Source organism: Haliotis rubra, unplaced genomic scaffold, assembly GCF_003918875.1.
Source record: "Haliotis rubra isolate DU_JTF1 unplaced genomic scaffold, ASM391887v1 Scf558, whole genome shotgun sequence".
In the NCBI taxonomy this organism is placed as follows: Eukaryota; Metazoa; Mollusca; class Gastropoda; order Lepetellida; family Haliotidae; genus Haliotis; species Haliotis rubra.
This window is the reverse complement of record NW_025767255.1, coordinates 327,150-344,186: the sequence shown is the minus strand read 5'-3', so window position 1 is coordinate 344,186 and position 17,037 is coordinate 327,150. Positions and strand designations below refer to the sequence as shown.

Sequence of the window (17,037 nt, the reverse complement as noted above, 5' to 3'; positions counted from 1 at the left end):
ACCAAGAGACGTTAAAATATGGTACTTGTTGGTCCCTGCCTGGCGCTTGGCATTAATGGGTACAACAAGGACTGGTCGGCTTGGAGTCGGTATAATGTGTCTGAGTGGGGTATTCATGCTTCACTGCGGCATGGTATCTCAGTGGGCTAGCACTATAAAACCAGCTTAAGTCTGGGCTAGTACAAGCAGCCGCACATACACATACACACGCATGCACGTCGTCATATGAGCAAAACATTCTCAAGCACGACGTAAAACCCAATTTCACCTCACCACCTCAAGTGTCGATGTGTTTTCCAGACTTGATTATTCACTGACCACATACCTGGAATAATACTGAGTAAGCAACAAAGTAACCACACTTGTGGAGAAGGGAAAGCTGAGGCGTGACAAGCCAACTGCTTCAACCACTGGGCTTATCTACCGTATCTGCATGCAATACACCTACAAAGATACAAACATGGTAGAAAACTGAATCCTGTACTTTCTAACTGACATTATGGTAATACATTACCTAGCAAATTACAGAGGCATAATGGTGAGAGGTGATCTATCAAATTACACAGGCATAATGGTGAGATGATCTATCAAGTTACAGAGGCATAATGGTGAGAGATGATCTATCAAATTACAGAGGCATAATGGTGAGAGGTGATCTATCAAATTACAGAGGCATAATGGTGAGAGATGATCTATCAAATTACAGAGGCCTAATGGTGAGAGGTGATCTATCAAATTACAGAGGCATAATGGTGAGAGATGATCTATCAAATTACAGAGGCATAATGGTGAGAGGTGATCTATCAAGTTACAGAGGCGTAATGGTGAGAGGTGATCTATCAAATTACACAGGCATAATGGTGAGAGGTGATCTATCAAGTTACAGAGGCATAATGGTGAGAGGTGATCTATCAAGTTACAGAGGCATAATGGTGAGAGGTGATCTATCAAGTTACAGAGGCGTAATGGTGAGAGATGATCTATCAAATTACACAGGCATAATGGTGAGAGATGATCTATCAAATTACAGAGGCATAATGGTGAGAGGTGATCTATCAAGTTACAGAGGCGTAATGGTGAGAGATGATCTATCAAATTACACAGGCATAATGGTGAGAGGTGATCTATCAAATTACAGAGGCATAATGGTGAGAGGTGATCTATCAAGTTACAGAGGCCTAATGGTGAGAGATGATCTATCAAATTACAGAGGCATAATGGTGAGAGGTGATCTATCAAATTACAGAGGCATAATGGTGAGAGATGATCTATCAAATTACACAGGCATAATGGTGAGAGGTGATCTATCAAATTACAGAGGCATAATGGTGAGAGGTGATCTATCAAATTACACAGGCATAATGGTGAGAGGTGATCTATCAAGTTACAGAGGCATAATGGTGAGAGGTGATCTATCAAGTTACAGAGGCATAATGGTGAGAGACTATCTATCAAATTACAGAGGCCTAATAGTAAGAGATGATCTATCAAATTTCAGAGGCATAATGGTGAGAGATGATCTATCAAGTTACAGAGGCATAATGGTGAGAGACTATCTATCAAATTACAGAGGCATAATGGTGAGAGGTGATCTATCAAATTACAGAGGCATAATGGTGAGAGATGATCTATCAAATTACACAGGCATGATGGTGAGATGATCTATCAAATTACAGAGACATAAAGGTGAGAGATGATCTATCAAGTTACAGAGGCATAAAGGTGAGAGATGATCTATCAAATTACAGAGGCCTAATGGTGAGAGATGATCTATCAAGTTACAGAGGCATAATGGTGAGAGATGATCTATCAAGTTACACATGCATAATGGTGAGAGATGATCTATCAAGTTACAGAGACATAATGGTGAGAGATGATCTATCAAGTTACAGAGGCATAATGGTGAGAGATGATCTATCAAATTACAGAGGCCTAATGGTGAGAGATAATCTATCAAATTACAGAGGCCTAATGGTGAGATATGATCTATCAAATTACAGAGGCATAATGGGGGTGAGAGATGATCTATCAAATTACAGAGGCATAATGATGAGATGATCTATCAAATTCAAGAGGCATAATAGTGAGATGATCTATCAAATTACAGAGACATAATGGTGAGAGATGATCTATCAAGTTACAGAGGCATAATGGTGAGAGATGATCTATCAAATTACAGAGGCCTAATTGTGAGAGATGATCTATCAAATTACAGAGGCCTAATTGTGAGAGATGATCTATCAAATTACAGAGGCATAATGGTGAGAGATGATCTATCAAGTTACAGAGGCATAATGGTGAGAGATGATCTATCAAATTACAGAGGCATAATGGTGAGATGATCTATCAAATTACAGAGGCATTATGGTTAGAGATGATCTATCAAATTACACACACACCGTTGTTACCAACCAAGTTACAGAGAAGCAATGGTGATGCTTCTGTTGCCATTAAGTTTGATGGTGCCATACCAATCAGGCAGCTTCCAGAGATTCCACTTCAAAGAGTGGATATGCCTGCAGTAAGCGCAAGGTTGAATATGGGCCATTTATCCCACAAATACAGATTTTGTTGAGATTATTGGTTTATTGGATCTCTGAGAACCGCGTCCGTTGGAGGGGTGTTGTTACGGCCTTTTGTTCCTTAAGGAATCAAGAGGCATAAGTCAAGTAAGTCATTGCTTTATTGGGAACATTTGTGCACAACATTTACTGTTTGTACTTACACTCAAGGAAAACTGACGCTTACAGATTCTAAACTTTCGCTATGCCTATAAATTGCATTAAATGAATTATGACAAAGTGTGGTGCAGTTTCCAATTCACAACTCCCGAAATGCATTCACACCATGACAAGCGACCCAGTTACCCTGGTCACTGCTCAGTGTGTGTTATGTTTTGAATCTAACCTCCATGGAAAACATCGTGTCAACCGGGTACGCAGGTACTGCTGGAAGGACAAAGGCATGTGTGGAACACAATCAAGAGACACCACATGTATCATGTGTTTTTTGAGACGGACACGGGTGTCACAGTCGTCTCAGGCACCGCAACTCAATGTGCAGAGTTGTGTCCCCTGGACACGCCAGGAACCTGTGATCGTGGGTTCGAATTGTTCTGATTTTGTTTCGGACTTTGAGTATGCACTTGCCTATGATTTCACCAAAGTGGTAAATGTCCTTCATCGCTTAAAGCTTTCCTCCGACCTGATCGTGATATAACACTCACTCACTCACTCACTCACTCACTCACTCACTCACTCACTCACTCACTCACTCACTCACTCACTCACTCACTCACTCACTCACTCACTCACTCACTCACTCACTCACTCACTCACTCACTCACTCACTCAAGAAACTCACTCAATTACTCAAGAAACAGTTGGTACACCCCATAACTTGACCTCACAACTAGGTCCTCCCGATATCTCAATGCCGTCACTCCAGCAATACTCAACTCACCATCGACTTATGCAATACAAAACTCATTTTAGCCCAGATATCCATTGAATTGTTTCAGATTCGGTGAATTTTCTTATCTTCTTTCTGGAGTTCATTCAAATATATTCAACCTTGTCAGGTTCAGTTAAACATGCCACTTCACTTTGTTAGGATCAGTTAAACACACCTATAAATGGCACCACATCATTGTGTGGAGATTGAGAGGGTGTGATACATGACTTAATGACATGATTACACAAAGGCGCTTACATCACCTCATGGCATGACGTGTGTCTATACATAGCTCAGTAAACTGGTACCCCGACAGGTGGTGAGGAAATACCAGGCTGCAGAATTTTTGAACAACCACGTCATGGTACATACAATCCACCCTTCAGGGGAATACCCCGTTTTGCCCGCAGTTTGAGGGTCATGGAGGGTGGGGTAGTCTTTACTGACGAACAAACACGGCCACATTGTGAGCAGTAGACGATACGTGGGCGCTATTCTGTATAGAAGACATCACATTACTTTTCTCATAGTAGATAACACACTATGCACAGTACTATCTTGCATGGTAGACATCACGGTACTATTCTGATAACAAACATCGCAGTACAGTTCTCATGGTGGACATCACAGTACGTCCTACCCTCGTAGTACACATGTACAGTACTATTCTCATGGTAGACATCACAGTACGTCCTACCCTCGTAGTACACATGTACAGTACTATTCTCATGGTAGACATCACAGTACGTCCTACCCTCGTAGTACACATGTACAGTACTATTCTCATGGTAGACATCACAGTACGTCCTACCCTCGTAGTACACATGTACAGTACTATTCTCATGGTAGACATCACAGTACGTCCTACCCTCGTAGTACACATGTACAGTACTATTCTCATGGTGGACATCACAGTACGTCCTACCCTCGTAGTACACATGTACAGTACTATTCTCATGGTGGACAGCACAGTACGTCCTACCCTCGTAGTACACATGTACAGTACTATTCTCATGGTAGACATCAAGGTAGTATTGTGCATGGTAGACATCAAGGAAGTGTTGTACAAGGTAGACATCAAGGTAGTACTTATGCATGGTAGACATCACAGGTGCTCATGACAAGGTAGACATCAAGGTAGTATTATGCATGCTAAACATCGCAGTGCTATTATGCATGGTAGACATCAAGGTAGTATTGTGCATGGTAGACATCAAGGAAGTGTTGAACACAGTAGACATCAAAGTAGTGTTGTGCATGGTAGACATCAAGGTAGTAGTGTGCATGGTAGACATCAAGGTAGTATTATGCATGGTAGACATCAAGGTAGTATTGTGCATGGTAGACATCAAGGTAGTGTTGTACAAGGTAGACATCAAGGTAGTGTTATGCATGGTAGACATCAAGGTAGTAGTGTACAAGGTAGACATCAAGGTAGTGTTATGCATGGTAGACATAAAAGTAGTAGTGTGACATCAAGGTAGTATTGTGCATGGTAGACATCAAGGTAGTATTGTGCATGTTAGACATCAAGGTATTATTTTGCATGGTAGACATCAAGGTAGTGTTGTGCATGGTAGACATCAAGTTAGTAGTGTGCATGGTAGACACCAAGGTAGTAGTGTGCATGGTAGACATCAAGGTAGTAGTGTGCATGGTAGACATCAAGGTAGTATTATGAATGGTAGACATCAAGGTAGTATTATGCATGGTAGACATCAAGGTAGTAGTGTGTATGGTAGACATCAAGGTAGTAGTGTGCATGGTAGACATCAAGGTAGTGTTGTGCATGGTAGACATCAAGGTAGTATTGTGCATGGTAGACATCAAGGTAGTGTTGTGCATGGTAGACATCAAGGTAGTAGTGTGCATGGTAGACATCAAAGTAGTGTTGTGCATGGTAGACATCAAGGTAGTAGTGTGCATGGTAGGCATCAAGGTAGTGTTATGCATGTTAGACATCAAGGTAGTATTGTGCATGGTAGACATCAAGGTAGTATTGTGCATGGTAGACATCAAGGTAGTATTGTGCATGGTAGTAGTGTGCATGGTAGACATCAAGGTAGTGTTATAGGCATCAAGGTAGTGTTATGCATGTTAGACATCAAGGTAGTATTGTGCATGGTAGACATCAAGGTAGTGTTGTGCATGGTAGACATCAAGGTAGTAGTGTGCATGGTAGACATCAAGGCAGTGTTGTGCATGGTAGACATGATGGTAGTGTTGTATGTATATTTCATGGACTGTTGTTTATGATATACACGTACAGTTGTTAAGCTGCCGTACTGTATCTACAGTACTTAATCTTTAAACAGTGCACCCAGACAACAGACCGGTATGTAGATGCTGCCAGTTACCTTATAACACGAAAAACATTATAGGCTGCCCTTTTCTGTGGTCGAAAAGTTCGCCTTTCACGTCGAAGGCACAGGTTCAACGTGGCTCATTCCCTGTTATAAAATTATTTGTTTGATACAAGGCATTCGTAATTGGTTAATACAATACATTCACCGTTATAATCTTGGGTGATGCAGAAATGATGAAATTCTGGAGACCCACTCTACAAAGACTCTAAACCCACCTATACATTTCAAGGAAGTATTTCTCTAAACTCCAGCAGTATCAAAATAGCAATCAGCTTGTATTGCCCTTAACTGGTTCCAGGTAATGGATCAGTTTTCGGGGAATTAAGAACGTGGACAGTCAATGGGACAATAGTGAAGGCCGCAGCATTATAACCCAATCATGCTTAACGGTAAAACTTCCTGGGACTGCAGGTTAATCCCAACTAATTCAGGGACACCTGTTGTGGCGGTTGTTTGGTCTTATGATCCCGTTACACCACGCCCATGTGTTTCTATAGCGAATTTCTGCGGCGACATGACATGAGGAACGACCATTTGATATCATTATTATATTATGATGTGTGATATTATAACATTTAATATTATGAAATAATGATATTATTATGCTTGATATTATATTATAATATTACTACATTATAATTGATATTATGGTATTATACATAGTACATATGTCATCGTATCCCAGTTGCAAAGATCGATGCTCATGGTGTTGATCACTGGACTATTTGGTCCAGATTATTTACAGACCGCCACCCCATAGCTGGAGTGTTGCTGAGTGCAAAGTAAAAGTAAACTCACTCCCTTGCCATTATATATATACTAGTCACATAAAGAAACTGTGCATTGTCAAAATTTATCCCAGTTGATAAGTACGATAACAATGTCAAAGGTACATATAAACTTTAATGGAGGGATCATGAGACCATAACAAGTCGGGAGAATTTCAACTGAAAAGTCAATCACAATGACGTCACGAGTCCACAAGCGGGACAGGGGTCAAACGACCATTCCACAAGCTCAATAACGGGCATTGAGAACAGCAGTGCATCGACGACGCATAGAGCCTATCAAACGTGCAAGGAATGCTTGTGGGATGTCACGCCAGATTCTCTCAAGTTCTGTTGCAAGGTCAAGGACGTTATCTGGCGGATGAGGTAGACGGCGTAGACGTTGGTCCATCTCGTCCCAAACATGCTCTATCGGGGAGAGATCCGGTGAATTTGCAGGCCAAGGCAGTAAGTCAACGTTGTGGTGTTGCAAGAAATCCATAGCAGCCCTTGCCGTATGAGGGCGGGCATTGTCCTGTTGGAATGTTAACCCAGGGCCATGACGTTGCAGAAAGGAATTGCCACAGGTCGAAGAATCTGATCCCTGTAGCCCACACCAGTTAAGTTGCCCTGAACAATCACCAAAGGAGTTCTTTGGCGTGCTGTTATTCCACCCCAAATCATCACGGAACCACCACCAAAGCGATTCCTCTCCAAGATACAGGCCTGTGCATAACGTTCTCCCATGCGTCTATAGGCACGTTGACGTCCATCACTATGGGAAATGTTAAACCTGGCCTCATCTGTAAAAACATTTCTCCACCAAAACAAGGGTCTGCGGACATGATTTCGGCACCACATTCGGCGAGCTTGTCGATGACGTTGTGTCAGGATAGGCCGTATGGCGGGACGTCGTGGTCTGATCCCGTGATGACGTAAACGTTGTCGAACTGTGTTGGGGTGGATACCGCGATGTCCTGGGATGGTTCGGGCAGTCATCACTGCAGTCTGAAACCTTTGGCGAAGATGGGTCACCCTTAGCCATCTGTCCTGTCTTGGCGTTGTTACACGTGGACGTCCAGAACGTGGCCGATCGATGACGTCATTTGTGTTCTGGTAGCGTCTCAGCAGTGCAGAAATGGTGTTCCGGTGGCAGTGGAAATGTGCAGCCACTTGTCGTTGAGACATTCCCCCACGGACCATCCTAATGGCCTCATGACGTTGTGCAGACGTGAGCCTTGGCATGCTATGCATTTCAATAGCCGTTTAATTTTTTGAACGATCGCAAGGACAGGGGTTGAGCTTTCCAAAGTGACAGTATTGTGTGGCATTCATTTGCTCTGTTTTTCTTTCCCGGAATGTACGTGCAACAACGTATTGCACTTCTCAAGGACGACCCCCTGACGTCACGGAACGTGGCACGTGCATGCATGTTACATGTCACTAATCTCTGAGTTTAAATCCTTATGTGTCTACACAGGTTTGATAAATTTAGATTTTAAATTTTTGTATGCACAGTTTCTTTATGTGCCTAGTATAGTATATAAAAACTAATTCTGACGAAAGGATAGGGCACATTATTCACCCTGGTAATTTGTGTCTTAATCTAGGAACCCGTGAAGATCCGGGTTAGTATTGGCCTTCAGTAACCCAAGCTTGTCGTAAGAGGCGACTAACGGGATCTGGTGATCTTGGTTGACACATGTCATCGGTTCCCCATTGCGCAGATCGATGTTCATGCTGTTGACCACTGGATTGTCTGGTCCAGACTCGATTATTTACAGACCGCTGCCATATAGCTGGGATATTGGTGAGTGCGGCGTAAAACTAAACTCACTCACTCACTTAATCTAGGACAAGGAAACTTGAACAGTATTATTGGGCACTCGATAGACAGTTACACGCTGTGACACACTGAGATATTTTACCAGGAACTGGCGCAGAAAGATAGGACACACGCTATGAGGCTTTCATTGGTTGGGACCAAGTATAGTACACACACTTAACTTAAAAGTATACATTTTCTTAAACATATCGTATGTTTCTTAAATAAAGCGTCTGACCCAGAGAAACTGCTTTTAGGGTTGATTTAACCGAATCTTCACTTCGTTGCTGCACTAACTGCACATGTGCATAGCTGATGACAAAGGACATCGTGGTGTTGTGCGCAGTTTGACAACCTTTGTTGAGCACTACGTGGGGAAATCCCCGTAATATCTAAATATAGAACCCAGTTTTTCTTCTATGGCGTCCTTCTCTCTCGGTGACAACAGGCCCGCCGAAATGTGGCGGACGTTTCTATTTTCCTCTCATCTCGTGATGATGATATTTCTCAACATTACATTTTACAAGGTAAGTAGGTGTTTTCTTTCTACCAGATAAATTTTGTGTGAAAGTGTAATGTTTGATGGTTGATGGTATAGGTAATCGTATTAAGGGACCGTTCATAATTTATGGCTAGGGGGATGATGATGGTGATTTATATGGAGATGCATGTACAGTGTGAATGCCCTCCCCTTAAAATGTATGTACAAAGTAAGTGACACATGTCACTAACAGCATGTCATGTACAAAACTCAATGACAACTCTGTCATCCAGACATTGTTGACGTCATCATGCTGATTTTACGAAACTCATGTAAAAATTCATGTATTACGATCGCTATTTTCGTAGAAAAACAAATACTCATCTCTACATAATTAATGGCAAAATGGCTTCCATAGGATTCAGGTAACCATAGAGATTAAGGTACTCTACAAACTCGGGGTAGTTGATTGCAGTTGGAACAGGACAACTGACACCCGGACAATTGCTACCCGGACAATTGCCACCGGACAATTACGACCGGGACAACTGCCACCTAGGACAACTGCCACCTAGGATAATTGCCACCTAGGATAATTGCTACCCAGTAAAAGTATATATCAGCCTTACACATTGTGCCCGTGTAGGGAGTGCAGCTCGGGTCGTCGGTGGTTGTGCATTAACCCATGTGCCACCCGACCCCTCGATCCGTCTACAGATGGGTCAGCGTGAAATGAACTGACACAACATCCTGGTACAATTGACATGACACAATTGTATTGGCCCAGCTCGAGTTAACGTGTGGTGGAACGAGAAAAGGTATAATACCTGGACAACCAGCTGTTATAGATAGCCATCACAACACTGAGCTCCTCATAATATATATGCACACACAAGGGGAAATACTTCCTTGTACGCAGGGTCTAGAGAACCACTAGCGACGCCGACTGATACGTTCACCGGCACAGTGAGCGGTTAGATATTGAAAATTTAAATTGAAACATCGAATGACGGTAGCAGTGGCTGGCTGGCTCTAGATGTGACACACATGTTATTTTGCAGTCATTCAAATCACGATGAAAAAAAAATCATCTGAAAATACTTTTTGTATTGATGGATGTATAAAGATAAAAAAACTGTGTGGGTGTATAACTACATGAATGCTGAAGACATATTGAAGCCATGATCATATTTCATAATTTATAATAGAGAACACACGAAATCGCCACGTCTCAGCGCAGTAATATAAGACAAACAACGCCCATTTTATAATCAGGAAAAAGTAGTCCGGCAGTGGGCGTGGCCTGATTATTTGTTTGACATAAATTACTTGGATTGCCAAGTAAGTGACACGGCATTGCTTGCAGTTTACTTAAAGGTCACGCGCAACGTAAAACACAACTTGCAGATTCTGATACCTTTCGGTATGGACTTACAGTAACAAATTATCAAAAATGCAAATTCAACTTATAATGTTGAAAAATATCGCGATGAAAAAACCCCGCGAAATCGGAGTAAACGATTCACTAAATTCACCCCATCTGGGGTGAAAAGTGGTTTCAACAGCTGTGCTGCGCTGCGCTCATAGCGCATGCGCAGTGAATAGGTTAGCACATGCAGCTTGAAGCGGGATGCATGAATTATAAGGTCGTGAGTAGGAGTAGTCTAATCTTGGTTGTGTACACACACCGCAAATAGTAAATAATCTACTCGTTACTTAAAAGAACCTTGTCAAGGATCTAGATCTACTACATTGTTACATGTATATTCTTCCACAACTGCGACAGTAAGGTTTATGACAGTACGTATTTAGATATCAATCTGGGCCTCCTTTCACAAAGCACTAGGGTGATCGTAAGTCACTAAAGTAACCTTAGTGCAGTGTTAAAGAATGGGAGTTAAGGTTAACCTTAGTAAAGGTTGCTTCGTGAAAGGAGCCTCTGGGAGCATCGTTTGCTCTCTGTTGGCTTCGATGACAGCACGTGGAGCCGTACAACCTATGTAAACCAAGGATCGCTACGCAAATCGAAATAGTGTTACATGTTTTAGGATATTTTCACAGTGAAACTAAACCATTCTGTCAAAGATGTTTAATAAGATGTGTAGACTCGTCAAAAATAAAAAAAAGTTAAGAAATATGTAGATTATATTGAATGGAAGGTGCAAGATGTGACGAATTGTCACATCTTTCTGGCCTGTAGCAGAGATGCTATGCTGGCTTGCCGCATGGAACTCTGGGTAGGAGAATGTGTATCGGCAAATGAACCAGCCAATGAAAGGCTTCGTTACACTTGAATGCACGCCCACCCGCTCTGACTGGATTCGGTAACCCGGGTGCTTCGTTTCGAGGGAAGTAAACCCAAGTGCAAAATATTGCACTTTTGATTTGCGATTGTACGCTTAAAATTGTGTTTATAATGATTTCTCATAATCAGCAAAGTATATTATATGTCATGAAGAAATGCTAATTGTGTTTTAATTATGTTTTTTTTCTTTGGTTGCATGTGACCTTTAAATAGTCACGGCCATAACATATATGATTGATTCCATGTCCCGCTCTCGTGAATGATTGTTGATCCGGGTTTTGACTGATCTTCAGTAAACCATGCTTGAATTGGCTATCGACTTGGCTATCGACTGATGGGTGTTGGGTGGTCATGCACGATGACTTGGTTGACTTGGTATCCCAAATGATATCAGTCACTGGATTATCTGGTCCAGACTCGATAATTTACAGACCATCGTCATCTCGGTGGAATATTGCTGTGTGTGGCGTTAAATAAAAGGAAGAATGGTTGTCACTAATTTCCAGGCTGAATCTAAGACAACGGTTCGTCTGGGGAACACTCAATATGACAGAGAATCGAATATTTCCAGACCGCAGATTGCTTGGAAGAATGCGGCGTTACACAGATTAGGAACATATTGGATATGACATTTAAATTCATCTTATTTTTCATTTGCAGTGCGAGGAGAACTTCACTTGTCCTGAAGATTATTACACGGAAAAAAGTTCTGGCTGTCAGCCGTGTACACAGTGCAGCGATGGGTCCATGCCGGTCAAATCCTGTACAAACCAGTCAGATACGGTTTGCAGGTCATGTGACCTTGGAACTTATTCCATCGGGGGCTTGAAGTGTCAGAACTGTTCGCAATGTCCCCAGGAACCTTTGTGTCACGCCACTGTACTTTGACCTCTGACACACAGTGCGAACCGTGTCCGAAAGACATGTATTCATCTGATTGGTCAGCTGGATTCTGCATACCGTGCAGTAGATGTGGGAAGGCGGTGACGGTAGAGAGAAACTGTAGCAACACCCATGACTACAAGTGTGGAGATTGTATCGAAGGTAGAGCTATGACTGATAGGTTTACGTACTAGATAAGTGTAAGACCATTGATTTAGGAAGAAACAGTGACAGTAACAGCAGCATCACAATTGGCAATGCAAGTCTCTTGATATAACATTGAACGCAACAAAGTTGAGTTGCTTTGGCCTATAACATTCTCATTGTCGTAGGGGCGGTAGGGGTAGCCGAGTAGTCAAAGCATCACGCCTAAGACCCGGGTTCGATTCCCTACATGGGTACAATGTCTGAAGGCAATTTCTGGTGTGGAATATTGCTAAAAGCGGCGTAAAACCCACTCACTCATGATCGTGAACCCAAATTCCAAATTCAACATAATTCAGACTCAGTATTTTTTCAGTTGCTTATGGACTGAACCAGATATGGTTTTTTTCGTTAAACCTAAGGGCCTAAGTACACTTTTTTTCAAAACAAAACAAAGTTTAATTTCTTGTGACGTACGATTTTCTTAGTGATCAACACCTGCAGCATAAGTTTAATTTGTAAGCATTTCCTGTGACGTTTAATGGAATCACATAAAATGCAATTTGTTTTCTCTGATCCAACAACATGTTTTGCCAACGAATAATTTTTATTTGTAAAAAGACAAAACGACTGTACCCATTTCTTTCTTCAAATGGACTGGTGCTAAACTGCATCCTGCTTATTGTAAAGCCCTTGTATCTGTAGTCTTTCCTCTTGCAGGGTACTATCGCCACCCCAACCTACCCAGCACGTGCATCAAATGCTCCTACTGTCACCCCGGCAACCCGAATGTAACTGTGGTGGTGGACGAGTGTCTTACCAAGAGCAAGGACCCGGAAATGAGGTGTATGCCTGTTTTTGGATGGCAGCGACGGAAACATACTGGTTAGCACTGGTTACTCTTTGTAGGCGCTAGCAACTCAAACAGGTTTTTCTGTTGTCTGTCGTATCATTTGCGCCTAACTCGTTTTGTAGTTAGCGCCACAATGTCCAAGTCCAATTGAAGTATCGTGATAAACGTCCGTATTAAAATAATGATGGTTATATCCGAACTTTAGAAGCTAAGTGTATGTTACAGGCTGTTATTGCAGTCGGAAGTGGGTGGAGACGGAGGGGATTGAGGGGAGATTTGAGTAGCGTTGATTTGTAAACAAAAGAACATTACGATCTCCTCCACCGTAACAAGTATGTATCTATTTTATATTTATCGATGTCATTCGTTCATATTGTTACACTCTATTTTAAGGGTCGCTTTCCAAGAACCGTGCATCTTCATCTACATCATCAACAACAATGTCCACGGGCCATTTGATTTCATCTGTACCATTCCTCTATGATGAGTCCTACAGCGTTCCTATACCCCCTAGAGTGGCAACTGCAATAATTATTGTCTGTGTGATAATAATCATTATCATACTTGCGATATTACGTGTTCTTCACAAACGGAAACAGTTACCCAAAAAATCTGAAACAATAAACTTCCTCCGTCAGATGTGTCGTTGTAAAGGTTCCGATTTGAAAATGAAAAGTGGCAAGGAAATTCAATCGCACGATCTGAAATCTAAACAGATCGAATTTGTCTTCACGAGGGAATCAGAACCTACTAAAGACCCTGTTCCCAGAAGACAGACCTACGAAGATGAAGTTCCAATAGTGTCTTGCAGCCAGTGCCTCATTCATTACGGCATCGGTGGTGGGTCGGATTCAAATCAGATCCTTGTGATTGGTCAGAATGACACACGTGATAAACCACAGTTACAAGAAACATGCATAGTTGAGTTAGACGTAGAACGATTTTCTCCTAGCCCAGTGCATATTCTGCCAAATGAATCGGAATCTAACTGTGTTTCCAGCAGTGGAAATGACCCTCCGGAGTTCAAGTCTTCACCAGATCATGAATGTGGTAATGAGGACTCGGGTAATTCCGTAGGAAGAACACCATTTGCTAACAATAGCAGGTTTGAATGTGAAGACGCTTGGGTGACTCATCCCAGTCCTCCAGTTTCCATTCCGGAGATGAAAGAGCAGAACCAGGGAGGAAGTATCCAGACCCCAGAACCACTTCCATCTTACAACAGGATGATGCTCCTAAAACCTTCAGATGTTGGAAGTTACGATTCAGATGACAGTGGACTTCCTTGTGCCCAGCAAGATACTGCAGAGTCGGCAATATCTGGCTTGAATGCCGCAGTACCGTCTCGGCTCGTCCAGCGCCTGGATAGTGGTATAGCAGAGATAGGACCAGATACAGATCGTCCCGGGAACTCATCACGTCACCACAGCACGGCTCCCCAGACAGGTGCGTGTCTAGTTCCAGATGTCCCCAGAATCCAAGATCTCCACCAACCCGGGAGTAGTTCCAGGGACGCAAGTACCGATAGCGAGGGTTCGTCCCAGCGGTCAGCCATGTCCAGTGACTATGACTCAGATGTAGTGGACAAAACTACCTTGCTGGACAGAGGTCAGGCCAGACGTGCTTCTGCAGGACGTCGATCAGGGCGGCTGAAGAAAAAACAGAGACGACACTCTAATCCTGGAATCCTGGGATTCCACATCAGCAGTGGAAAACTGGAGTCGTACTCCAAACTGGACACGTTTACACCTAAGGTTTAACTTACAAATGCTTCAATTTAATTGTCCTTTCTAACAACGTATGCATGTATAAATCTGTGTTACGTAGAAGTTTAATTCCATATTTCAATGTACTTCAGTTTAAGTTACACATGTTTCAAATTAATTGTCATTTCTAACAAGGTTGGATGTATAAATCTGTGTTACTTAGAACTTTAATTCCATATATCAATGGACGTTCGTGATACACATACCAAACACATTTGAACCTAACACACTCACTCATGCGTGTTAATGAACTAAAACTCTCAATGATGGTACATACATATGTTGTTAGCTCTTAAGTAGTCTAATCACTGTTATATTTTTATAGGCTGTAACACATTACATCCACTTAGTCGCTGTTGATGCTATGTACTATGCAACACTTGAATAAATACTTTTGAGCACTGTTTATCTTCTGTTTATCCCGGACAGTATCAGGTGTGTGATGGTCGATGTTCGATGTTCGATGCTATCAGAGACCATATAATAATCTATTATATGGTCTCTGATGCTATACATGCTCTGTAAAAGTATAATGAGCGCGGGCGTCCCAGTAGCCTGAGATCGCAAGATATCACATAAACGAAGCACAGTGGCCTCGTGGCTAATGGTTCGGCAACTAGTTGTGTCAATCAGGTCTAGGTGCCTGACTCTGAGAGTGTGGGTTCGAATCCCGGATAGGACTCCTAACAAAAGAACTAGAGTCGGTACTTTACTGAGAAAGTGTAATCCCAAATGTAACATGAGTTCGCTGAGTCCAACTGTGCCCCTTATCAGACAGGATTCTTTGTTAATCCTAGATCTGTGGGCCGTTCTCTTCAGTCTCGAGGAGTACACACAATGGCTGAACCGTGATTTGATCTCAAGCTCACACTCCCTATGTTTATACAGAGAAAACCTTGACGGGATCCCTGTGGTGTATGCGGTTTTTAGAGCCTTGTTTGGTGTACTTATCCGGGATTAACCAAATACAATGTATACGTCAACAAGGGTCATTGAATCTGCAGCAACTACGCCAAGCTTTTCTGGAACAATGGATTGTCAGTGTTATCCCACGGTATCACCCCCAGGCTCGAGGGCTTTACAGAGTTTTAATTTTACGCCGCTTTTAGCAATATTCCAGAAAGAAAACGTATCTGGTTTTCCATCAGCAACTGAAAAAATAATTGAGTCTGAAAACAAAAGTCATTTGGAATTTGGGTCCACGGTCATGAGTGAGTGAGTTGGGTTTTACGCCGCCTTTAGCAATATTCCAGCCATATCACGGTGGGGGACACCAGAAATGGGCTTCACACATAGTACCCATATAGGGGAATCGAACCCGGGTCTTCAACGTGACGAGCGGACGCTTTAACCATAAGGCTACCCCATTGCTCTGTAAGTGAAGAAATGAGAGTGAATGTGCACTTATTATAAAAGCCTGTAAAAATAATTTGGGATATCTAAATAAATATGTGGTGAGTCCACCACAATGACACCTTTTGATTAGCCAGCGTACGTACTCCGAAGTTACCCGGATGTCAATACATCAGAACCACCGTCGAAGAGTTGAGCTTGCAGCGAGACTTGGAAGTGAGAGGCCTTAAAACCCCACCTTGACAAGATCGTCTAATATTTCACCAATTGCGCAATGGAGCAGATTCCAATCTGACCCTGTTTTCAACAGAACTCCGTACAATAACAGTGAGTGAGTATAGATTTACGCCGCTTTTAGTAATATTCCAGCAATATCACGACAGGGGACACCAGAAATGGGCTTCGCAGATAGTACTCATATGGGGAGTAGAACCCGGATCTTCGGCGTGACGAACGGACGCTAAACCACTGGGCTACCCTTCCTTCTCCCGAGCTGTTCGGTCAGTGTCAGAAAGCCTTGTTTCGTGGGTAAATAGTAGGTTTAATTCTTAGTTTTGTAGGTTTGATTTGTGTCAGTTATATTAATGTTTGAACAACTATACAAATACGAATATCTTTGAGGAAAACATAATCAAATAAAAACCCACTTAAGAACACACACAGATCTGCAACACTGTACCCATCGCATGGCCATTTAATCAAGTATTTGGTCCCTCTTTGGGTGGGTAAACAATCGAAAAAAGACAGCACTTGGTTTAGCATCGGTCATGCATCGTTAGATAAATAAAATATACAGTCGCGGGTTTTTCGTGGTGAAAATGGGGACACCATCAACATCACCC

At 42.3% G+C, this 17,037-nt stretch overlaps 1 protein-coding gene across 1 annotated transcript; it reads left to right on the top strand.

Annotated features, from left to right (window-relative positions):
• The first annotated feature begins 8,808 nt into the window (after positions 1–8,808).
• Positions 8,809–15,248, top strand: LOC124253906. Its single transcript, XM_046687757.1, has 4 exons — positions 8,809–8,938; positions 11,858–12,241; positions 12,944–13,108; positions 13,470–15,248. The coding sequence occupies exons 2-4, from the start codon at positions 12,046–12,048 to the stop codon at positions 14,834–14,836; spliced, it is 1,728 nt and encodes a 575-aa protein (XP_046543713.1). The 5' UTR covers positions 8,809–8,938; positions 11,858–12,045; the 3' UTR covers positions 14,837–15,248.
• The last annotated feature ends 1,789 nt before the right edge of the window (positions 15,249–17,037 follow it).